This window comes from Dermacentor variabilis, chromosome 5, assembly GCF_050947875.1.
Source record: "Dermacentor variabilis isolate Ectoservices chromosome 5, ASM5094787v1, whole genome shotgun sequence".
NCBI classification, from domain to species: Eukaryota; Metazoa; Arthropoda; class Arachnida; order Ixodida; family Ixodidae; genus Dermacentor; species Dermacentor variabilis.
The window spans coordinates 202,585,069-202,610,726 of NC_134572.1; the positions used below are offsets into that span (position 1 = coordinate 202,585,069).

The following is a 25,658-nucleotide window of genomic DNA, read 5'->3' on the forward strand; positions in this document are numbered from 1 at the left end:
TCAATATCTAACTCTTATATATATTACCGTGCTGTGCATTTTTGTGATTCACGATGTATATAGTGAATTTTCGTACAGGTTTGTTTTTATGTTATGTTCAATGTTGTTTTTTAGTTATGTTAGAGCGCAAGCTTTTGCATGAAGCTTGTGATCATGTGTTTGTTCACTTCATTATTTGCTGTATTTTTGTTGTAACTATGGGATGCAGCACGCCACTAAAGCCAATGTGCGGAGAAACCTTTTCCAGGTTTCTGATTTATGGCTCTCTTCTCTTCGCAGGTGCAACAGCCACAAGCGGGTGAAGGAGCCCCGCGGCCTGACTGTCCCTCATCATGATCGTCTGCCATGTGCATTACAAATCAATTTGCTTACTTTGTGGTCTATTGCCTGTGAACTGCACAGTTCATGGAACTGCTCCCACAATTCTGTTCCAACGTTGCCAGTGAAAGTCAGACACAGAAGGACACAGCAGCAACATTCACACTTTTTTATGCCTAGGCCACATTAAAACACTGCATATTTCGATGAAGGCACTCTTCAATAGTTGTTACATAAGAAAAAGGCCACACAGGCATTATCACAGCACCGTTATTACTCTCTCAAGGAGCAAATTCAACAGCACGGAATGGCAAAACATAGAGCAAGAAATCTGTGTCCACAGCCTCATTCAAACTATTTTGCATGCACACAATGAAGAAGAAGAAGCACAGTGTCTGTGGGCACAGGAGTGCACTTGCTTCTGGAACACGCAACACATGCCTGCAATACACTAAGGGACAGCACTGCTCATTAAAGGGGGACCCTCATCCAATGGCAGTTGGAGTAAGGTACTGTCCAGGGAGCATTCTGTTGCAGGAATTTTGATTATGCTAAATAGGTTGAGTAACAAACATGGGCAAATACCAAGAGGAGGCTGCGACATAAATACTTCCCAACCACTTTGACCAGCATCTGCAAGTGGCATTCCTCTTTTACCACAGCAAAATTTCCTTTACCTCTGTGGCACATTAGGTTAAGTTAGTAATGCAATTCCTCTAACACATCCGACAATGGGACATTGTGCTGTCTCATCATCACCACTGTACAAGAGTTGCAACTGAGGACCAGGCATACACCTAGCAGAAGCATGTTGAACAACATTTGCATCACAATTAATATTTTGCAGAGATTATTACATCATCTACACACTAGACTTGCCATAAAATCCAGCATATAACACAAGCTTTTCTTTCCTGGAGTGTGGTGGGACACAACCATTTTTGAGATGCCATCACCAGGTTTCAGTGCTTTATAAAAAATGTGCAATTCTACTGTTCAACTATATGACACTATATTATTAGAGAACTTATTCACAATGTTCAAACTTGGAGAGGGGCCCTTTAGTGTTGCTAGGCACTTGGTGACATTCTCTAGGCCCTTGAGTGCAAGAAAACCCAGCCCAGCTATTGTCGTGGTTGCCCATCATCACATGTGTGAGTGTACAGTAGACCAGAGTAGTGGCATTGTGTGAAACTTGGCATTTAGGCACTCCCCACAAAGCATGGGGCTAGTTGTTGACTTTGAAGAATCGAGTTGCGCATTCAAAAATGACAAGCATAGGAAAAGGCGGCGGAGACGGAAAGAGTGCAAACTATCAACTGGTTTTATTTGTGTGAAGGTGCCTTATATCTGCAGAATCACAGCCAATGAAAGGATGAGGAGAATGGGAGGGGGACAGCAAAGAGACACGAGTCAACTCGTAATCAACAGCTGCGCAGAAAAATTTTTTCCTTTTGGTACAATTTGACAAAAGTATTGCTAACACATTTATCACCATTTTCCTTTATGTGGTAGGCCTCCGAAAGCTCATGCGCTGTTTTATTTTGACTTTTTCTTAGAATTTTTATGTCATTAAGCAGAGGCTCACATCCACTGCATGTAAGGCAACGAGCGGGTAAGTTCGCTCCTTCTTTATTCTGAATTGAACAGGCATGTTCCCCTGCTCGTCCATTCACGCAACGGCCTGTTTGATCCACATAGACACCTCCACACTTCAGCAGAATTTCATACACGACGCCCGTGGCACATTTTACATACGTTTCAGCATGTTTTATGCCGCATCCACTGCCTCAAGCTCCTTGGCTACCGATTCTTGGGCACAAGCCTGCGAGTTTCTGTGGAGCAGAAAAAATGACAGGAATGCCATGCCTCTTGGCCACTTTTCTTGCATTGTGCGCAACTTTGTGCATGGTGGTGGTGGTGTTGAAGCAGGCGGGGTTAGCCTGTCATAGATAGCCGGCGATTGTTCTGCCTGAACCTCCTTTGAGTTGAAATCAGGGGTGTGTCACCAGGTGTCGATGAGCCCTGTGTCTCACAGGAAGGCTATCAGCAGTTGTTGCGCTCTCTTCCTGAATGCCACGGGCCCTCCGGGGAAAACAACGTCTTCAAAGGTCCTGTGCGTAAGACTGCTCTATTGTAGGTTGTCGACCATCGCTTTTCTTTCCGCGTCAAACTGCGGGCATAGCCAAATGAAATGTTCGATGTCGCCAATGTCACCATAGCAACATTGTGCATATATGGTACAACCGTAGTCTTCTTTTTTGGCAGCGACTCATTCGCGCTACTGCGATTTCCTCTTTTTATCTTCCTAAGAAGATTCTCAGCCACAAGTGATGTGATGTAGCAGGGGAAGCCAGCTGAAAGCAACCTTTCAATTTGATTATTGAAGCTTATATGCATTGCATGTGGGCATGACTTGGTAAGGGCAGATTCCAGGCACGGGCTTGCTGTTGCTCTCTTGACTATTTTCCAATGCGCGGAATTATACGGCAGTAGCTCTTTCTTTGCTCGTGGAGCGTAGTGCCAGCAGCGCAGCGCACCAACTACCTGAGCAAGAAGTTCTAAACTACCTGACTAGCACAGAGGGCCATTGTATGAATGTTCCTCCTTCACCTTTACAAGTCAACGCCTGTGTCAACATCACCGTCAGTTCTACATGTCGAGCCAGGTACATCGCCTTCTGCCTTCAGAAGGGATTCGTTCCCGAAGGTGCAAGTTCACTGTTCGGCTTCCTCAAGCTGCCAATGGCCATTCTGAAATGCATATGTAGGTACTTAAGATCGGAAATTCGGCGTCAAGTATGCAGGTTCCAAGACCTTTTGCATTCACTTTGCTATGCAATTGACCCGGCCTGGTTAGCAGAAATTAAGCTGCGTTCTGCCAGGAAAGTTGCCTCTCAGATGACTGAATTTTGGTGGGCCCAGTGCCTTTAGCAGGTTCTGGCCTGCACCAGAACAACAAGCAAGACGATTGGGTCAAGCGCCCTTGCATGCTGTGGCGTTGCCTGAAGATGCAAGTGTAGCAAAGGCCGTAAGTACAGCTTTGAGCCTTTAGTACCAGCCCATGACCTACTAGCAATCAACCGGCAGATCTCAAGCCAGGCTGACCAAGAAGATAAAGATGCCTGCTGGAAGGTGTTGAAGCTATGACCGAAACGGTCAACATGGAATCTACCAAGCATGCCAACGACCCAACTAAAAGGGCGGTCTCGTTGTTCAAGCAAAACAAGTTGTGCTTGCTTCATGCAGACAAGAATGGAGGATTTGTCGTATTACGAGTTTTCAACGAGAAGACGGGCCAAGCCATGACAAGAAACTTCGTTCGTGTGAAACCTATTGCCACAAGGATCAAGAGCAGAGCTGCTGCTTTGTGCAGCGATCTTGAACTATCCAGGCTCGCAAGTTCAATAACTTCATGTAAAATGAAAGCGCTTTCCAATTTCTTCACTGCAACAATGCACAAGGACTCAATGCCTTTAACAATTGTTAGTGAGAAGGGATCGTGGCAGTTGCTAATTAGCCAGTATTTACTGTAACATCTCAGTGCTTTACAAATTGAAGACCCTTCTTACACAAAGAACTCGTCTGACGTTGTAACCTTCTTTAATTCCAATGACCTTATCGGCTACGCTTTTCCTGTAGATGTCGAGGATTTGTTTTATTCAATGCCGCATCATGGGTTCTTTGTTGCTGTGCGAGATTGCATTGAAAGAAGTGGTTAATAGGCTTTCAAAACTCAGCTGGTGTATAAGCAGCTTCATGTCCTTGCTCGAATTTTATTTGAAAGCCACTTTCATATCTTGTAATGACAACTTTTACATTCAACGACAAGGAATTTGTATTGGTTCTTGCGTCGCCCCTATACTTCGTAACATACTTTAGCCGCTATTGACCGCTCCCTGAATGACGAGTTTACTAATCTGGGGGTATTTAAGTGTTGTAGATATGTTGATGATTTTTTTATTGTTTTATCCAAACAAATAACCTTGACCCATACTGTTTCAGTGAGTAGAATTTTAACTGTCTTTAGACAGTATGGGCGGGGCTTGACCTTTACACACAATTGTTCTTCTAGTGGGTCATTGCAGTTTTTAGATATTATCCTGAAGTTTGGCTTACACCATGTCTGCTGGCACTATGCTCCACGAGCAAAGAAAGAGCTACTTTTGAGTGATTCTGCGCATTCGAAGATAGTCAAGAGAGCAGTAGCAAGCAAGCTCGTGCCTGGAATCTGCCCTTACCAAGTCGTGCCTGCATGCAATGCACATAAGCTTCCATAATCAAACTGAAAGGTCGCTTTCAGCCAGCTTCCCCTGTGACGTCATATCAGCTGTGGCTGAGAATCTTCTTAGGAAGATAAAAAGAGGAAATCGCAGTAGCACAAATGAGCTGCTGCCAAGAAAGAAAACTATGGTTGTGCCATATATGCAATGTAAAAAATATGGCCAAGAGGCATGGCGTCCCTGTCATTTCTTCTGCTCCAAAGAAACTTGCAGGCAGGAAGGGGCTCAAGGCAGCAGCATAAAACATGCTCTGAAACGTATGTAAAATGAGCCACAGGCGTGGTGTATGAAATCCCGCTCAAGTGTGGAGGCGTGTACGTGGGTCAAACAGGCCGTTGCATGAACGAATGCACAGGGAAACATGCCCGTAATTAGGAATAAAGAAGGAGTGAACTTACCCGCTCATTTCCTTGCATGCAGTGGATGTGAGCCTCTGCTTAAGAACATAGAAATTATAGGAAAAAGTAAAAATAAAACAGTGCGTGAGCTTTTAGAGGCCTACCACATAAAGGAAAATGGCGATAAATGTGTTAGCGACACTTTTGTCATATTGTACCAAAAGGAAAAGATTTTTCTGCACAGATGTTGATTACGAGCTGACTCGTGCCTCTTCGCTCTCCCCCTCCCATTCTCTTGACCCTTTCATTGGCTGTGATTCTGCATATATAAGGCACCGTCACGCAAATAAAATCAGTTGATAGTTTGCGCTCTTTCAGTCTCCGTTGTCTTTTTTGAATGTGCAACTTGGTTCTTCAAAGCAATGCACCAAGTAGCCCAGCAAGGAGTTCTTCTAAACTACTTGTTGACGATTCTCACCGCATCACAGAGATCAGCTCACAGTCACATTTTCGAAAACATTTTTTTTTTTCTCCCACCTGTCGCTCCTTAGTGGCACACTGAAGTCAATTCCAATCTCAGGTGCATTTGTGCTGCCCCTCCGAAAAGTAGTGGAAGGAGGCTTGCCGCCAAGTTGCGCAATTTCAGTGTACCCCTGGTTTGGGCCAAGAGCAGCTAGCACACATTGTCCCCTATTCTCAACCACAGCACCCAATCGTTCCCTTGTATTTTAATTGACAGTCACTTGGATCTGGAAATTAACCTTTGGCACCGACTTTCGAGCAACTGCCGCATTATAGATGGGCTACAGCTGTTCTCTTCCAGATTCGTCACTGGCCATTCAGAACAGCCCGGCATGCGTGCAGGTGGAACACTAAACTGCCTTCACCAGTTGTAAGGGGACCTTACCACAGCACAGAATAGGTGGTGTCCAAATCCACATTCCAGTAGTGGTGCCCTCAGGATAAACAGATGCAGGTCTTGAAGGCTATGCTTTTGCTGGTTGCATTCAGTGGAAGCAACTGCAGGAGCCGGAAACGCGTCATAGGCGTTTTGGTCACAACATGTCTGAACTAGAAGCAGCAATTGGCAAACATCGAAGTTTCAAAATTGCAACGGTTTCAGATCTGCGCGTGACAATAACTGCTTTCGCAGTCGCTGGGCTGGTTGTTCACACCAAGGGAAGGAGCGAATGGCGTTGAAAGAAATGCCAAACTTATAAATTGGCAGCCTAATGTCACACGGCCTCTTGATGTAACAAAGCACAGCAGGCAACTTCAATATCTTTCTTTTGACACAAACCAGGAGGCACGGCTGCTACTTTTTTAAAGAACCAGGGCATGGGGTGCAGCAAACATGGCGTGTGAAGCAGGCAACGTGTGGAGGAACATGCATGGTGCATTGTCTTCTTCAGCTGTGGTTCTTAAATGTACACATTACTATAATAGACTGAGTTTTAGGCACAAATAGGCTACAGTCTGCACAGTTTATTGCATATTTTGGAGGCCAAGGCATGCATGCAACGCTTAACATCTGGTCAGTTGAGCATGGTTTAGAGTCTGGTGTGAAAATTTGTGTAAATCTCGGACCTGGCGTGATCTTGCTCCACACCTATAAGGAGGGCAACATGCGACCGTCTTGGTATTTTGAGCAGTGATAGGATTGTTGCATTTTAATCAGCATGGTAAAGAAGCATCCCCACTGCTGTTGCAACATGTGTGGTTCTGGTTTATATGCTTAATGCTTTCCTTGGTAAGCTCAGTTGACCAAGTTAACACTGGTGTTGTCCTTTTGTTTGCAGTGCCGTTCAGAACTCTTAAAACAGGCTGCGACCTCTTGTGTAGCGTCGGTATGCCTCAACATACAAAGTCAGCACATACCTTGCCAGCTCTCCCGAATTATCCATAATGTGGCTCATTCTACAATTCTACTAATGTTGCATCCAGCATTATGAATATTTAATTATTTTTGTCAGTCAACAAACTTTCAATTGGAACTCTTCTGATGGTGATAGGATGCACAGATGCATACTCGCTTCAAGCGGTAGGCAATGCAATGCACAGGCAAAATCGGCAACAGCAATGTCGCTGAAAAATTCACATTGAGATGCTTTGTTGCTGCTTGTGCATCAAAAGGTAAATCGTTGTTAAAAGGGCCCCTCACCAGGCCACATAGTAAATCTTTGTTACACACTGACAATTGTTACGTGCCCTCTAGGGAACATTCTACCGTAACAATTTTTCAAATTGGTTCATTATTAGCAGAGATAGAAATGTTCACGAACCCACCATTTCAGGAGGCAAGCGTCACTGCCAACAGAGGCACTCTCTCCACTTGCCTGATCTAGCCTCCACAAGCAAAATTTCTTCCCTGCGTTCTCCCATGCCCGAGCTGGGGGATCGTGTCTATTCCTGCACTTTCTTTTTTACGTGTTTTTTTATTTTCTACGCGGCACAATTCCAGTGATGGTCTCACACATGAACCCGCAAGCTGTTGCGCATTTGTTTCATTTCACACTGTACACAATCTTACGAGCTGTGCACGAAAACACCCGAGTTGTCCGACTGCTTCTGCAAACTGGATCCCTCAGTGTGCGATGTTTGGAGTGGCTAGCCCGGCTCGTGGATCTTTACCGCTTTACCTCGCATCGTCGTACTGGTGGCACTAGATAAATGGCGTGATTAAGTCAGTGCTACATGAACACTGAAACAGGCACAAGCGGATCATGCACTGGAACACGGTAGAAAATCACATAAGTTTCATTCTCCGCGTGCGTGACTGCAGGATGTGGAAACAAGCAGACAAAATGGAAGTACAATTCTTTTGCTACAGTACAAAGTAAAACAAAGGCACGCAGCCATTCGGTTTGTAAGTTTTACTATTTCTCTCAACTTTAGTTCATCTATTGAAACAATAGACGAAAGAAATAACTGCTATTGCTTCAAATAATTCTCAAAGTCACATTTTACTGTAAGTGACGTCACAGCACTGCAAACTACGTAGGTGCACTTGTGCAAATGACGTCGACTCTCTGGCTGGGAGTGCAGTGCCCATGAGAAGGACACAGAACGTTCAGTCTGAAACTTCATGGTGGGTGTAAGACTTTGCAGACACGATCGATAGTAGTGCACGTTGTATGCACTGTGCTTGTCAGCCCAAAATAGCCAGACCTGAGGGGGGGGGGGAGGGGCTTTAAATAAAACACTTCCACAAAGGCTCCTCCAGGCAAGCCTTCATAAGAAGTGCGTGCTACCTTCCCCTCTTAGTCAGCAAGAGTTAAAGATTTTACGGTTGGCAAGTATGCGAGCGCATTCTTTTGTGCTTGCTGTGCAAACAAAGGAAAGAGCTATGGTGCTTAGTTGTGTGAGCACTTCGTGGCAAAAGTATGTGCATTACTATAGCCGTGTCTTGTCCTTTAAAGCCAACACAAGCTTCTCCACCAGCTCAGTGTCTCAAAGAAGCACTGCATTTCCCATCTAGTTTGCCTGCCTGTCTTGCTAAGCAATTGCATTGGAGTAGTGCATATAAAACACATGGCTGGCACAGTTTTCATTGATAGTAGTTGCTTCAAACTTGTTTTGTATATTTTCTAGCTCACCATTGCAGCTTGTCATATGAAGTCTGATTCCTACAGGCATAAGTGTATAGGCATGGTGAGAGATCAGCATGGCAGATCTTGCAGTGAAATGCGCTGGCATTTTTGTTCGGGCCCTCCAACTGCAAAGTCGTAACATGTGGAAATCATTTGCATAAAAAAATTGCTGACGAGGAGCCAGAGACAAACCGGAAATGCCACAACCAGTGAGCGCACCTCCTCGATACAACACATTGCGTATAGGTCACTACTACACAAGAAAGTTTAGTTCATGGGCTGTAATTAATTCATAAAACACAAATCAATATGACAGCCAGTGACAGCACCACACTTGTACGAAGTGCAAAGATGCATGTGGTTCCTATATCTTTTTAAATGCTTGTATGCATATTAGATCTTGCGAGCTTTGCCTCCCGTTTGGATGAGCTGTAGTGGAAAATTGCAGTTTTGCCTTGTGCCGTTCTGTTGGTTCTTTGTGCAGTTCTCCCAGATGGTGATAATTCCACAGCACCACAACATCCTTGTCAGTGGCATCTCTGAGCTATTTTGACATGCATTCATCACATCTCATGTTTGCAGCTTCTAAATACTAAGTGGTTCTGGTATAGATCCCTGAAAGTTGGATATGCCAGATACAGCAATGAGGTTGGCTGCAGAAACGTACAACAATTCCTCCCAAAGGTCGATGCACTCATTTGTAATGTGTGTCATTGCCAGCGCACCATTGCTGCAGCACTGGCAACCTTTCTTTGAATTGCATACAGTACGAGCTCCAAGTACACAGCACATCATCTCACCAATGTCGACGATGGGTGCCTGAAGAACGCATCCATGTGCCGTTGAGGCTTGTGCAGTGAAACAGTGCAAGATAGAGCCTGCATGTACATGTCTGCGGAAACCAGCTGCAAAGGTGAACAAGTTGGAAGTACCGCTGGAGGCTCCAATGTTTGGGACCAGCCGTGTCTCTCTCTCTTTTTCTTCTTTTTTTTTTAGTTCTCTCTGCAACACCAATCTCTTGAGTGCACCAAGGAAAGCATTAAAGTGCCAATTTGGGCCGGTTGGTGAAGGTTGCATAGAAAACAAGTAACAGCACAAGACACAGGGCATAAAAAGGAGACAAACAAAGCACTGACTATCAACCAATGTTTTATTATGCACATAGTAAATATCTACAGCTGTGTGAAGGAGAGAAAGTAAGCTACATGGCAAACAAGAAACGCACGATACTAAATGAGCGCAGATCACTAAATGAGCGCAGTCGTGAATGTGCAAGAAACGCCATTTGCTTGGCTGTCGTGGCATCGCTCCTCACCAAGGAAATTGCGTTTATTGCACTTGATGATGGCACTCATTTAGTGATCTTGATTTTCAGTATCATGCCTTCTCTTCTTGCCATGTAGCTTACCCTCTATAATTAGCCCTTCATGCACCTGGATATATTTTCTGTGTGCACAATAACACATTGGTCTATAGTCGGCGCTTCGTCCTTCGTATATCTTGTGCCTTGCGCTGTTACTCATATTGTATGCAAGGTAAGACCTATGTGCACAGCATCTAATACTTTGTGGTGTTGGAAGCCCAAAAATGTGAGCTCTGGCTCACGCACCATTTTGTCCGGCCCAAGCAAGTTAAGCCAACAATGTAATGTTGGTAACAGAGCCAAAGGCATTGCGGGACTGCGATAGCAACTATCAACCTAACCCATTGCCAGAGCCTTGCCCCACGGTTGGTGGGAACGTCATCAGGTGCACAAGAAATGGACTCCCGTGCACCAACTGCTCATCTGCATGCACCTAAACCCTTTGTAACATCGAGAAGAAACTATCGATTCGAAATTTCTGCAGCAAATAAGCCAAGTATAATATCATCCTTAGCGTTCATTCGGGAGTCGTGGAGGGACACGTGTTGCTGCCCGCGGGCCTTTCAGTCGAGGCCAAAGATGCTGAGTGCAGTGTAGGTGGTTCGCAGCGCCAGGTCCTGAGGTCCCAGGCCCAGCACAGCCGCAGTCAGTTCAAGCACCGCCGGTAGGCAGCAGGGCTCGTTGCGCTGAAAGGAGCAGTAGCGCTCGAGCAGCTGCACTGCACGGGGCTGCAGTGCCGTGCGCCACGGCGACGGCAGTGCACGGGCATTGGGCCACAGGAAGGGGCTGTCGCTCTCCAGGAGCAGCCGCTCAGGTGGCACGCCCCGCAGCACCTCCGGCTCTTTCCACAGCTGGCCCCCCACGCCCAGGTGGCAGCCCCGTGCTAGGTACGCCGCTGCTTGGTCGCTGCTGCCCGCAAAGCAGTGCAGCACAACGTGCGCCGGCAGCCGGCTGCTGTGCCGTGCTAGCACATCCATCATGGCATCAAATGCCGCTCGCTCTCGGAGCACCAATGGCTTGTTTAGCTCACATGCCAGCGCCATCTGCAAGTCAGTGATACTATGATACTAGTCCGGCTACGACTGGCATCGTCCTCTCTCATACACGAAACACGCGTCCCAATAAATGTGACTCTAGGCATCGCCAGATATTATACCTCATTATAATGAAGCTTCATTAAACAGTGCCATAATTTCATTCCAGCCATATGCAACTTCAAACATTTTACTACAGCTTCTGTATCTACCTCATCGGAAACTTTGCTGCTAGGCACCATTCTATTTGGCTGCTAAGCCTAAGTGTTTCTATTGTATGTACTATCAGCAAAAATGTTAATGTAGACAGCAATGGACAGGCCGCCATTGGAATATGATCCTGGCAAAGTTTAATGCTAGAACGTTATCTAGTGAGGCGAGTCTAGCAGTGCTATTGGAGGAATCAGAGGGCAGTAAATGGGATATAATAGGGCTCGGTGAAGTTAGGAGGCCAAAAGAAGCATATACAGTGTTAAAAAGCGGGCACGTCCTGTGCTACCGGGGCTTAGCGGAGAGACGATAACTAGGAGTCGGATTCCTGATTAATAAGAATATAGCTGGTAACATACAGGAATTCTATAGCATTAACGAGAGGGTGGCAGGTCTTGTTGTGAAACTTAATATGAAGTACAAAATGAAGGTTGTACAGGTCTACGCCCCTACATCCAGTCATGATGACCAAGAAGTCGAAAGCTTCTATGAAGACGTGGAATCAGCGATAGGTAGAGTGAAAACAAAATACACTATATTGATGGGCGACTTCGACGCCAAGGTAGGCAAGAAGCAGGCTGGAGACAAGGCAGTGGGGGAATATGGCATAGGCACTAGGAATAGCAGGGGAGAGTTAAAAGTAGAGTTTGCGGAGCAGAATAATATGCGGATAATGAATACCTTCTTCCGCAAGCGGAATAGCCAAAAGTGGATGTGGAGGAGCCAGAACGGCGAGACTAGAAATGAAATAGACTTCATACTCTGCGCTAACCTTGGCATCATACAAGATGTGGACGTGCTCAGCAAGGTGCGCTGCAGTGACCATAGGATGGTAAGAACTCGAATTAGCCTAGACCTGAGGAAGGAACAGAAGAAACTGGTACATAAGAAGCCGTTCAATGAGTGAGCGGTAAGAGGGAAAATAGAGGAATTCCAGATCAAGCTACAGAACAGGTATTCGGCTTTAACTCGGGAAGAGGACCTTAGTGTTGAAGCAATGAACGACAATCTTGTGGGCATCATTAAGGAGTGTGCAATAGAAGTCGGTGGTAACTCCGTTAGACAGGATACCGTATTTACACGATTGTAAGTCGACCCCCCCCATATCGCTAGACCGGAAAAAAAAAAAAAAAAACCCGAGAGCGCATTCGATAACGAAAATTTATTAGTAGCTGACATGGTCAATGGACTACTCGTCTTCACTAGTGCTGCCATCGTCATCGTTGCTGCGGTCCCACAGCGCGTCGTGGTCCAGCGAAATTTCAAATTTGGCAAACGAGCGCACCAGGTCATCGTGCAGAACAGCAGCCCACGCCAAATGCACCCAACCACACGCAGCCGTCAGGGAGGCTCTTTTGACAGGTCCGGTTTGCGTAATTTCGCAGTCTTCTGCCGCCAGCCACTCGTTGTACTCACGGCGGATCAGAACCTTAAAATTCAGGCGGAGGTCCGGGCTTATTTCATGACCACGTCGCACTTCACTGCCAGGGACCGATCATGCATTTCAGTGACGTACGCCGCAAGCTTAGCCTACAGCTCCGGAAAGCGTCTAGACTTCGGCACATGGGAAATTTCTCACTTGCCGCCACAGGGTGAAAATTTCGCTTCGCTGCAGTCGCCACTCTCGCACCACCCGTTTAGAAACATCGAAGTTGCGGCCCGCTGCGCAGTGATTTGTTTCTTCGGCGTAAAGGATGGCAGCCCTCTTGAACGCTGCTGTGAACGAGTGCCGAAAGATTAGTGGGCCTGCAGCACTCATGACGACTGGGGAAGCGTAGAAGTAGCCGAAGTGGAGCGCGTCAAGAAGTTAGTCAAACAAATTGGTCAAACCAATGCCTTTAAACAGAGAAAGAGAAACCCGCGAGCGGTGTCTGCTCTTCCATGAACTACCGATACTCCCCGCAAGCGCCGCCGCTCTGAGGGTGCCGCCGCAAATGGGAATAGCGGCGCTTTTATCAACTATCGACACCCCTCATGAGTGTTGCATCAAAGGCATTGGTTGCATGCACTGTAATAAGACTCTCAAAAATGTTGAAAAACCCTTCCAAAAAGCGAACAAACACGCTGGATAGCGAAAAGATACGGGTAGGGCCATAGAGCAAACATAAAATTGTAACTACGTTGTAGCTCTCGTTAATATGGCTTTTTTTGGCGGGGCCATGTTTTGGTTTCGATTGTAAGTCGACCACCCAACTTCAGACTTTCAAATTTTATAAAAGGGGTCGACTTACAATCGTGTAAATACGGTACCAGTAAGCTATCGCAGGAGACGAAAGACCTGATCAAGAAATGCCAATGTATGAAAGCCTCTAACCCTACAGCTAGAATAGAACTGGCAGAACTTTCGAAGTTATTCAACAAGTGTAAGAGAGCTGACATAAGGAAGTATAATATAGGGTAGAATTGAACATGCTCTCAGGAACGGAGGAAGCCTAAAAGCAGTAAAGAAGAAACTAGGAATTGGCAAGAATCAGATGTATGCGTTAAGAGACAAAGCCGACAATATCATTACTAATATGGATGAGATAGTTCAAGTGGCTGAGGAGTTCTGTAGAGATTTATACAATACCAGTGGCACCCACGACGATAATGGAAGAGAAAATAGCCTAGAGGAATTCGAAATCCCACAGGTAACGCCGGAAGAAGTAAAGAAAGCCTTGGGAGCTATGCAAAGGGGGAAGGCAGCTGGGGAGAATCAGGTAAAAGCAGATTTGTTGAAGGATGGTGGTCAGATTGTTCTAGAGAAACTGGCCACCCTGTATACGCAATGCCTCATGACCTCGAGCGTACCGGAATCTTGGAAGAACGCTAACATAATCCTAATCCGTAAGAAAGAGGATGCCAAAGACTTGAAGAATTATAGACCAATCAGCTTATTGTCCGTAGCCTACAAAGTATTTACGAAGGTAATCGCAAACAGAATCAAGAACACCTTAGACTTCTGTCAACCAAAGGACCAGGCAGGATTCCGTAAAGGCTACTCAACAATAGACCATATTCACACTATCAATAAGGTGATAGAGAAATGTGCGGAATATAACAAACCCTTATATATAGCTTTCATTGATTACGAGAAAGTGTTTGATTCTGTCGTCAACCTCAGCAATCATGGAGGCGTTACAGAATCAGGGTGTAGACGAGCCGTATGTAAAAATACTGAAAGATGTCTATAGCGGTTCCACAGCCACCATAGTCCTCCATAAGGAAAGCAACAAATCCCAATAAAGAAAGGCATCAGGCAGGGAGATACGATCTCTCCAATGCTATTCACAGCGTGTTTACAGGAGATATTCAGAGACCTGGATGGGGAAGAATTGGGGATAAAAGTTAATGGAGAATACCTTAGTAACTTGCGATTCACTGATGATATTGCCTTGCTTAGTAACTCAGGGGACCAATTGCAATGAATGCTCAGTGACCTGGAGAGGCAAAGCAGAAGAGTGGGTCTAAAAATTACATCTGCAGAAAACTGAAGTAATGTTTAACAGTCTCGGAAAAGAACAGCAATTTACAATAGGTAGTGAGGCACTGGAAGTGGTAAGGGAATATATCTACTTAGGGCAGGTAGTGACGGCGGATCCGAATCATGAGACGGAAATAATCAGAAGGATAAGAATGGACTGGGGTGCGTTTGGCAGGCATTCTCAGATCATGAACAGCATGTTGCCATTATCCCGCAAGAGAAAAGTGTATATTAGCCGTGTCTTACCAGTACTCACCTACGAGGCAGAAACCTAGAGGCTTACGAAAAGGGTTGTACTTAAATTGAGGATGACGCAACAAGCTATGGAATGAAGAATGATGGGTGTAACGTTAAGGGATAAGAAAAGAGGAGATTGGATGAGGGGACAAACGAGAGTTAATTACATCTTAGTTGAAATCAAGAAAAAGAAATGGGGGGCATGGGCAGGACATGTAATGCGGAGGAAAGATAACCGATGGTCATTAAGGGTTACGGACTGGATTCCAAGGGAAGGGAAGCGTAGCAGGGGCGGCAGAAAGTTAGGTGGGCGGATGAGATTAAGAAGTTTGCAGGGACGACATGGCCACAATTAGTACATGACCGGGGTTGTTGTAGAAGTATGGGAGAGGCTTTTGCCCTGCAGTTGGAGTAACCAGGCTGATGATGATGATGATGAGACAGCAATGAATGCCTGTTACGCATAATTACATGAAACTGTGACATATAATCACTCTGTAGATGGTTTCTAAGCATGGAGTAGGTCCCAGTGTGTGTTTCAGATTAGGCTGGTGTTACAAACCTGTAAGAAAATGTGTTGTTGTAGTTAAGGAATTGTTCATGTTTGAAATCATGCTACCAGTACTTACTGAAGACAAAACCAGCTTTCAATCTCTCATGATTGTCTGTGGTTGCAATGCTCTCTAAAAGTGAATATGTTGTTGTTTGCAAACTGCAAATATGGCAGTTGTTGCGACGCCACATTATCGGCACTATCTACCGATGGCAACCAAGCCCTAGGTCCACTTGTGGTGGAATACAGAAGAGTAGTTCCACAAGCTTAGCCAATGTAGCATGGCCATCTGCTTATGGTCAGCAAACAACCTTTGGCAGCTACTAACTGCCCACTGGTTTCATCATCATCATGATCAGCCTATTTTATGTCCACACTAGGACAAAGGCCTCCAATGACCCCTGTCGTGTCATCCGATACCAACCAGCGCCTCAGAATTTCCTAATTTCATCACCCCACCTAGCCTTCTGCCGTCCTCAACTGCACTTCCTTTCTCTTGGAACCCATTCTGCAATCCTAACAGTCTACCAGTTCTCTAACCTGCGCATTACATGACATGCCCAGCTCCATTTTTGCTCTTAATGACAATTAGAATATCAGCTATACCCATTTGCTCGCCGATCCAAACCGCTCTCTTCCTGTGTCTTAACATTACACCTAACATTCTTTGTTCCATCACTCTTTGCGCCGTCATTAACTTGTTCTCAAGCTTCTTTGTCAGTCTCGAAGTTTCTGCCCCATATGTCAGCACCGGTAAAATGCACCGATTGTACACCTTCCTTTTCAATGATAATGGTAAGTGTCCAGTCTGGAGTTGACGTCTGCCGAATGTGCTCCAACCCATTTTTATTTTTCTGTGAATTTCGTTCTCATGATCAGGGTTCCCTGTGATTAATTGACCTAGGTAAATGTACTCCTTCACAGACTCTAGAGGTTGACTGGCGAACCTGAACTCTTGTTCCCTTGCCCGGCTATTCATGACTATCTTTGTCTTCCGCATATTAATCTTCAACCCCACTCTGATACTGTTAAAGTCCTCAATCATTTGTTGTAGCTCATCCCCAGTGTTGCTGAATAGGACAATGTCAATTGCAAACCGAAGGTTGCCGAGATATTCTCTGTTGATACTTGCCCCTAAGCCGCCCCAATTTAATAGCTTCAATACTTCTTCCAAGCATGCAGTGAATAGCATTGGAGAATTGTGCCTCCTTGTCTGACCCCTTTCTTTATAGGTATCTTCCTACATTACTTGTGTAGAATTAAGGTACCTGTGGAATCTCTGTAGATATTTTTCAAGATATTTACGCAAGCTGCCTATACTCCTTGGTTATGTAATGCCTCTATGACTGCTGGTATCTACTGAATCAAATGCCTTTTCGTAATCTATGAAAGCCATATAGAGAGGCTGATTGTACTTTGTGGATTTCTCGATTACCTGATTGATGACATGGATGTGATCCATTGTAGAGTACCCTTTCCTGAAGCCAGCCTGTTCCATTGGTTGACTAAAAGTCCAGTGTTGCCCTTATTCTATTGCAAATCATCTTAATGAATATTCTACACAATAGTGTGAGTAAGCTAATGGGCCTATAATTTTTCAATTCTTTAATGTCTCCCTTTTTGTGGATTAGTATAATGTTAGGACTCTTCCAGTTTTCTGGGACCCTTGAAGTCGATAGACACTTCGAATAAAGAGCCGCCAGTTTTTCAGTCATTATGTCTCCTCCATCTTTGATTAAATCGACGGTTATTCCATCTTCTCCTGTCGCTCTTCCTCGTTTCATGTCTTGCAAGGCCCTTCTGACCTCATCACTAGTTATAGGCCAGAGGAGTTTCTGTATCCTGCTCATTACTGTTTCCAATTGACGTATTCTGACTCCTCTGGATACTGTACAGGACAGTATAGAATTCTTCCGCTGCATTTATACCTTCGAGATTGCTGATGATATTACCCTGCTTATCTTTCAGTGAATACATCTTGCTTTGTCCTATGCCAAGTTTCCTTTTCACTGATTTCAGACTGCGTCCATTTTTTACGGCTTCCTCAGTCTTCCTCACATTATAATTTTTAATATCCCTTATTTTTGCCTTGTTCATCAGTTTTGACAGTTCCACGAATTCTATCTTATTTCTTGAGTTGGACACTTTTATTCTTTGTTGTTTCTTTATTAGGTCCTTTGTTACTTGGGAGAGCTTGCCTACTGGTTGCCTTGGTGCCTTGCCTCTCACTTCCATTGCTGCTTCTGAACCTAGCCTAGTTACGGTTTCATTCATTTCCTCTATGCCATCTTCATCTCTCTGTTGTAAGGCGGCATATTTATTTGCAAGTACCAGTCTGAATTGGTCTGTTTTTACCCTTACTGCATCTAGGTTGGCTTGTTTCTTCTTGGCCAATTTTACTCTTTCTTTCTTCATATTGAGGTGAATCCTAGACCTCTCTAACCAATTATCACTGCACTTCATACCTAGCATTAGAAATGGAAATGTCAGTCTGATGACCTACTTGTAAAGAGCACTCAGACAAAATATGCCACCTTCTTTAGGAGAAATGGTGATTGGAGAAGTGAGGGAGACACAACTATAACAGTATTTTACACAATTTCGAAACACTGCCTCAATCAAACAACCCTAGATTATTCTTAACAGCTGTGGTACTATGCAAAATAATTTTGGCTGGCAAAAGATCAACAAAGCTTTTAAAAAAGTAAATGCCCCTCACAGTCGATAAGTGAAAATCCACATCTTAACACTAATACCTCCTGCACTATGCTGGGATCGGCAGAAAGTATGAAATCCATTTCTTGTTTCACCATTAGAGCTTTTTCTAGGTCCACTTTGTGCTGCTACGCTTCCTGAAGAAGGTGTTCATTATTCGGAGCTTATTCCTTTCTGCAAATTCTACCAACATCTCTCCTCTAGCGTTCCTAGAATAGATGCCGTGGTTGCCAGTTGTTTGTTCACCAGCTTTCTTGCCCACTTTTGCACTGAAGTTGCCCATTATTACAGTATACTGAGTTTGCACTTTTCTCGTCGCTAATTCCACATCTTCATAAAACTAATCTACTTCACCGTCATCATGACTGGAGGTTGAAGCATAGGCTTGTACTACGTTTAATCTATACCTCCTACTTAGCTTCATTACAACTGCTACTCTCTCTTTAATGCTGTAGAGTTCGTCAATGTTTCCCGCTATTCCTTATGGATTAGGAGTCCTACCCCGCATTGCTTCTTATCTGGGAGTCCTCTATAGCAGAGGACGTGGCCGTTAGTCAGCACTGTATAAGCCTCACTAAGGCCAATGATATCCCAAACAATGCCCGATGATTCCTCAAAGCGTCTTGCTAAGCGAGCATTACTCGAGAGGGCTCAAATGTGCTAAATGGGCACAATTTAAAAAAAAAAGGCTCACTGTGGTCATAAGATTATTTGACCTGCCATTGACACGAGAGATCATGCAGCTGCTTAATGTGGCTCTATTATGTGTCAGATTTCGTACAAAGGCTGAATACAAAACAAAAGGCATGCAAAATCCTGCAAAATGGCATTGAGTATTCCGCAAGTACTTGCCCGATAACCTAGCTAGCCCTGCAATAACCTAGCTTTTTTATCAGCAAGCATGTTTTTTTTTTCCTACTGTTTGAGAAACTTGACGGTAACTGTACTCATATCATTAATTGATTCATGACCTTGATGTCATTCTTTCCATACGCTGAGTCGTCGCACACCCCGTTGTACAACCTTGCCCCTCTGAAGCCCCCTTGCACATTAAAGTGCCAGAACCAATGTCCTTGCTTAAAAAGCTGCTTTTGTGCAAGCACACTAACACTCCGGCCATCCAAGGTGAGCTGTTGGTTGTTACCTACATAGGATTGCACATAGCCTAAAAAAAGTTACAACAGGCTTTTTCTGCCCCGTGAAAGGTAAACAAGCTGCAATATTAGCAGTGCAATCACAAACAAGCAACAAGGCTGTTAAAAAAGGCACAGACTACACTTCGTAAGCTGCAAAGGATGTGTAGTGCATCAGATTCCTCTATCCTGTGAGAAATTTCATGCGGGCCAGACAGGGCACCATTTTGACAAGACTCGTGACCTTGGGCTGGTCGTTGGATATTTTATCATTCTGAATAGCCATGTAGGTGGTTGACATTGGGCACTCTAAACATGTCAGGCTTTCTGACAAAGAGAACTTTGGCATAGCAACAAATGATTCGGTTTGAAAGGGGCAGAATATATAATACGCTCGCAAAGGAGCAAATATGCCATGCGCAGCACATTCAAAAGCAATAATTCTTCTTCACTATGATGAATACATGTGGCATTCAATCTTGCCTTTCCCTCCATAACTCATCTCAGAGACAAAATTGTTTCTGTGCCTGCACTACAAAGCATTTTTTAGAACAGCAGCTCAAGTCCACACACGCTGCAACGTCTTGTCCTTTCCTATTTGACTGTTCACACCCTTACACGCAATCCTGGCAAATCTCCCTTAGAGATTATTTCATACCGACCAGTTGCGTTGGGAAGGTAATGGAGCGTATGATCCTCGCCAGACTTCAGTGGTACCTTGAACATTATGAAATCTACCCAGACACCATGGCTGGCTTTCGACGTCACCGATGTTCTATCGACAATGTTATCGATCTGGTAACCTATGTTCCACACCAAAAGACATGTAAGAGATTATCTGTCGCAATGTTCTTAGATATAAAGGGAGCCTATGACAACTTGAAGCATTGGAATCAGTGGGCCTAAGCGGTCAATTATATCGTTGGACATGCAGTTATTTACATAGGCGGACTCTATTTGTTAACACTGAAGCTGGCCCAACCTCGCAATATTACCGTATTTATTCGCGTATAACCCGCACCAAAATGTGAAAAAACGCGTTTAAAAAGTGGGGGTGCGGGTTATCTGCGAATTTTTTCCTTGGGAGGGGGGGGGTCGGCTTCACCGCAATGTGCGGCGGCCTCCCCGTGTAGTCCGCCATCCCCATCGTCATCGACGCTTGTCAAGCCGACGAAGGGCCAACGAAAGGCCAGCATTGTTGAGCCTCGCGTTAGGCGCTGTTTAGTGTACTTACCCCAGTTTGCACTGTTTGCCTGCTTTGTTTTGGCATCATGAGTGCGACTCGACGGCAGTGTTTCACAGCGAAAGAGAAGCTAAAGATTATAGCCGCTGCCGAAGAAATCGGCAACAGAGCTGCTGCAAGACAGCATGACGTCGACGAGTCGTGCATTCGCGACTGGAGGAAGAAAAAAAGAGTCTCGAAGCAACGAACCGGAACAGGCGAGCGTTTCGGGGTCCGAAGACTGGCGCGTACCCCCACCTCGAGACGCAGCTTGCGAAGTTCATTGAGGAGCAGAGAAGTCGTGGCCACGCTGTTTCGACTGAGATGGCGCAAATGGAAGCCCTGAAGTTGGCCCGGGAATTGAACATTCCACGTGAGTTTCGTGCAAGCCGTGGATGGCTTCAGCGCTTCATGCGAAGACATGGATTTTCTATGCGGCGGCGAACAACCATGTGCCAGCGGCTTCCTGAAGCCTACGAGGAAAAGTTGTTGAACTTTCAACGATATGTGATCGCACTTCGGAAGGAGCACAGCTATTTGCTGTCTCAGGTGGGAAATGCTGATCAAACACCTGTGTACTTTGAGATGCCGATGGACACGACCATGGAAAAAAAGGGCTCCAAATCAGTCAGCGTGCTGACCGGCGGAAATGCCAAGCTGCGCTGCACAGTCATGCTATGCGCTTTGGCTGACGGCACGAAACTGCGCCCGTATGTGATTTTCAAACGCAAGACGCTACCTAGCATTCCACTGCCCCCAGGAATCGTTGTGCGTGCGGAAGAAAATTCGTGGATGAACAGTGGCCTAGTCGGTGACTGGCTTCGAGTAATCTGGGAGCGAAGACCAGGTGCCTTGCTGGCACGCCGGTCGATGCTCGTACTAGATTCCTTCAGAGGCCACTGCACTAATGCGGTGAAGGCTCGCCTTGCCGAGACCAGCACCGACCTCGTCATAATACCTGGCGGCATGACGTCCATGCTACAGCCACTCGACGTGTGCCTGAACAAGCCGTTCAAGGCACACGTGAAGCGGCTGTATGCCCAGTGGATGGCCGACGGCATGTACGCCCTCACACCGACGGGACGCGTGCGAAGGCCTGATATTCCATTGCTGTGCCAGTGGATCGTGGATGCGTGGAAAGCGATACCGGCCGATTTGGTGCGCAAAAGCTTTAAAAAATGTGCGATCAGTAATAGTCTGGATGGTTCCGAGGACGACTACGTCTTTGAGAGTGGCGATGAAGCCTCGGATGGCAGTAGTGAGAGCGGCGTCGATTAAGAATCGGATAACCAGTGACGTGGTGGCGGTCGTTTGAATAAATGTTCTGAAAACGAAATGATCACTGAGTGTGAGTTGCATCTTTCTAGCGCTCATTTTTTTTTTTTTTTCAGGTAAACGTGCGGGTTATACGCGAGTTTTTTTTTTTTTTTTTCGCCGAGTTCAAAGTTAGGGGTGCGGGTTATACGCAGGGGCGGGTTATACGCGGGTAAATACGGTATACACACCATGGAGTTCCACAAGGCGGTGTCTTGAGTCCCATGCTTTTCAACCTTGTACACATTGGTCTCGTGGAACGACTTCCGAATACAGTTAAAATATCAAAGCATGCCGACGACATCTGCGCCTGGGCATCTGGTACGACACAACCACAAGTACGCGCAAGGCTTCAAAAAGCTGCGACGTCAACATCGACGTACCTAAATGAACAAGGCCTCAAGGCCTCGCCAGAAAAATGCACATTGGTCGTGTTTAGCTGAAAGCCAAGGAGATCATACAATGTCTCTATCGACGGTCCAAGCATACCTTATGTCAGGACGCACCGATTCTTAGGCGTGATCATTGATCGTCCTCATGTGGCATACCTAAGGAAGCGCCTGACGGATGTTTCTAATGTGTTCAAGCTTTTTGGAGGAAAGCCTGGGGTACGTCAGTACATGCAATGATGCAACTATACAGGACACTCTCTCTTGTACTTGGATTGCCACAGTGCTCGTCAACAGCTGAAACAATTGCGATTGCACACGATTTCCCAGCCAAGACCCACATAGTCATGGAAGCGCTCAGAGCACACTTAAGACACCTTGCCCGAACCCCTGCCCATCATCTAGCCTCGCTGCCAGAGGATCGACCACATGCCTTCTTTTGTGAAACAGTCCTGCCCTATCGTGCATACCTTCCATCAGGTTATTCAGCTCCAGCGAGAGTTCCATTTCCCTCATGGTGCTTGGCTCAAGCAAAAGTTCGACTAATGGTACCAGGAATACAAACAAAAGCCCAACTCTCATCTCCAGCAATCAAGAAGCTTTCACTGCTCCCTTGCTGTGAACCCATACAACGAGCATCGTCATCTATATACTGATGCTTCAACCAGGGTGAATGGGTCTGCAGGATTGGTGATCTTTCCTGAAAAAACCTCCACCACAAGGATTTGACTATCTCACCAGACTACATCGACTGCCACGGAGCTCGCTGCTATTCGTTGTGCACTTTGTGTAATTTCTGATGAACTACCCAAGAAATGGAGCGTGTTCAGTGACTCCAAGGCTGCTCTTTATTGTTTGGTTTCTGCCTTACGTAGCGGACCCCACGAACAACCTCGTCGGGCAAGCACATGACATCGCGTTACAGGGGATTCCAAGCCACTGTGGCATTATGGGCAATGAACATGCCGACGCAGCAGCACGATCTGCACATGAGGAGGGCTTGCAAGATACCATTCCATTCTCAAGGACAGACACTGCAATGAAAATTCGTGTGCTTGCAAATGAAGCCATCAGAACTTTATGGAACACACCAAGCTTGAAGTACACACGTCTACACCAACTGGACCCATTCCTTCGACTTCGACCGCCATCTGGACTCTCTCGACTTGAGACAGCAGTATGTTGCCAACTGTGGCTTGGTGTCGCCTACACAAGATCTTTCGCCTTCCGAGTCAGTATGGACGAGAGCGCAGCTTGCAGTCACTGCGGTGGCGAGGAGACCATAGAACATGTACTTTGCCACTGTCCTCGATACAGCGTGCACCGGCTGTCACTAGCAACCGCATTGGCATGCCTTGACGACAGGCCACTTTCAGAACAGTCAGTCTTGGAATGCAGACATGAACTGTCGTCGCACCGAAAGTCGGTCAAGGCTTTGTTGACCTTTTTACGTGGCAGCCGCCTATTAGAAAGACTATAATGATCCCATTCCGTCCCTTTTCATTTTTTTTTTTTCACGTTCTTCTTTCCATCTTTACTACCCCTTTCCTTTCCCCTAGTGCTGGGTAGCAAACCGGAGGTCTTAATTCTGGTTAACCTCCCTGCTTTTCTCTCATTCATATTTCTCTTTCTCTCTGCACAGTCCAAGCAGACAGGCCCAGTGGCGATCAAAGTGGGAGGAAGAGCATTATAGATAAATGCATATTCACATTTAGTGCAACGAAATCTGGAAGCGAGCATGGAGACAACTTCTAAAACTGCTTGACAGCACCGCAAGTAGGGAGGAAGAATCATGGTCAACACCAATGGGGTTATTGCTGCGACGTCAAAAGTTCTGGATACATAAAATGGCGGAAGTCGTTGCAGGGTTGCAAGACTATCTTCCACAGATATTGCATTTGTTCCAGCTCAAACTGAGATAGGATTCTAGGCGCTGAGGCAGCATAAGCACATCATCATTCGTCCGCCCTGAAAAATAATTATTGTTTCTGAATGAGCTTTAATGTGCACAGATCATTTTGAATATATATATTGCTATGCTACATCTCTATATTTTTGCATTACAAGACCTTGCAAAGGTTTGCTATGATAAGTGATACCAGCATGTCTTGTACACCAAAGGAGATCCAGTATGGCACACTGCAAGTGTGGCTTGCCCCAAAAGTTTCTAGCCCACTGCACATCGGCCCCATCGTTGTTCTGGCACCTCAGTGACGTCACTTGCATGATATCCCACTCGTATCCAATAGCTGTCGCTACTGCAACCAATCAACCAATGTCACTGGCATCGCCCACCTTAAACATTACTACCTTCGGAATTCTGAGTGACTCACCCACAGGGCCCTTGCTACGTTACATTGGGCAATAAATCAAACGAGGAGGACGAGGTTCACACGGACTTTCGATAACAGCTGCAATCATTATTCATCCTCTCCGCTGGAATAATCACATGTATTGCAGCTGTGTATTCTGCCCTGTTTAAAGAAAACCACTTGTTGCAGTCAGCACTGAGCTCCGTAATAGAGGAGCATGTGGATGATTTTTAGGTGATCAAAAGGGGCAGACGAAAAGATGTAGACGTTTGCAGATACAGATATTGCGCAGCGAACCACAAAATGTATGCGGTAAGTTCCTAAAGCCTGTAATTACTTAAACTGCAATGAACCTTAATAGAGCAAGCAGGTGGCTGCGTGTGTGCGCGCGTGCACCACTACCAAGTGGGACGAAACGTACAGGCTTACAGACACGCCCGCTGATCGCATTATTTGGGATCAAATAATGATCGGACATTGTAAAGGTCATGTTAAGCTAGCCATTCAAGCTGCTTCTCGTACCTGTTTCTCGAGCACTTGGAGTTGACACTCCGGAGAGGAGAAATTCTTGCTGAAATCCAGGCCACATTCGCCGATGCCGACGCATTCTGGACTCAGCGCGACGCTCCGTAGTACCTCGAGCGCGTCCTCGTCCCAGGATTTCGCGTCGTGCGGGTGGATACCTGCGTCGCGAGCACGGTGCATGTGCACAAGAAAGCGAAGCCGCTCGGCAAGCAGCTTACCTGCGGTGCAGTACACTGTACCGGGATGCATGCGCGTCAGCCGAAGGGCCTCCTTGGTGGTGTGTGCCGACGTGCCCAGTACGATCATCTTCTTGACGCCCGCATCTTTGGCTCGCTGAATCACGCTCTCCAGGTCGCGGTTAAACTTTTTGTTCACCAAATTGGCGCAGATGTCTATAAGTATGTAGTTGTCATCAGTTACTTCGGTTACTTGCGCTCTTCGAGGATCGTTTTTCGTCCCCGCAACTCCCGACGTGAACAGCTGATCGCATGCAGCATTGCTTGACGCCATGTTATTGACGTCACGAAAAGCTGCGCGTTATTTTTAAAAAAAATATACGCTAATCTCCTAGTTTCCTAAGCGCTAAGAAGAATATGTTCTTCCTCGTTTTATTATGGCTTTTATATCGTTTACGTCATGATTACTAGAACAACGCTTGAA

General features: G+C 45.8%; 2 protein-coding genes across 2 annotated transcripts in view; one reads left to right on the top strand and one right to left on the bottom strand.

The window, feature by feature from the left end:
• LOC142583441 (nuclear factor related to kappa-B-binding protein) overlaps window positions 1–529 on the top strand; it is a 588,296-nt gene extending 587,767 nt beyond the window's left edge. Inside the window, exon 21 of the mRNA XM_075693910.1 lies at window positions 280–529. Coding sequence (XP_075550025.1) covers window positions 280–336 — 57 coding nt within the window. The 3' untranslated portion in view covers window positions 337–529. The remainder of the gene's footprint in view (window positions 1–279) is intronic.
• On the bottom strand, window positions 474–25,657 carry LOC142583442 (3'-5' ssDNA/RNA exonuclease TatD-like). The gene is made up of 3 exons (XM_075693911.1): window positions 25,217–25,657; window positions 24,996–25,156; window positions 474–10,934 (listed from the first exon to the last, which is right to left on the bottom strand). The coding sequence occupies exons 1-3, from the start codon at window positions 25,506–25,508 to the stop codon at window positions 10,455–10,457; spliced, it is 933 nt and encodes a 310-aa protein (XP_075550026.1). The 5' UTR covers window positions 25,509–25,657; the 3' UTR covers window positions 474–10,454.
• Window position 25,658: the final 1 nt, after the last annotated feature.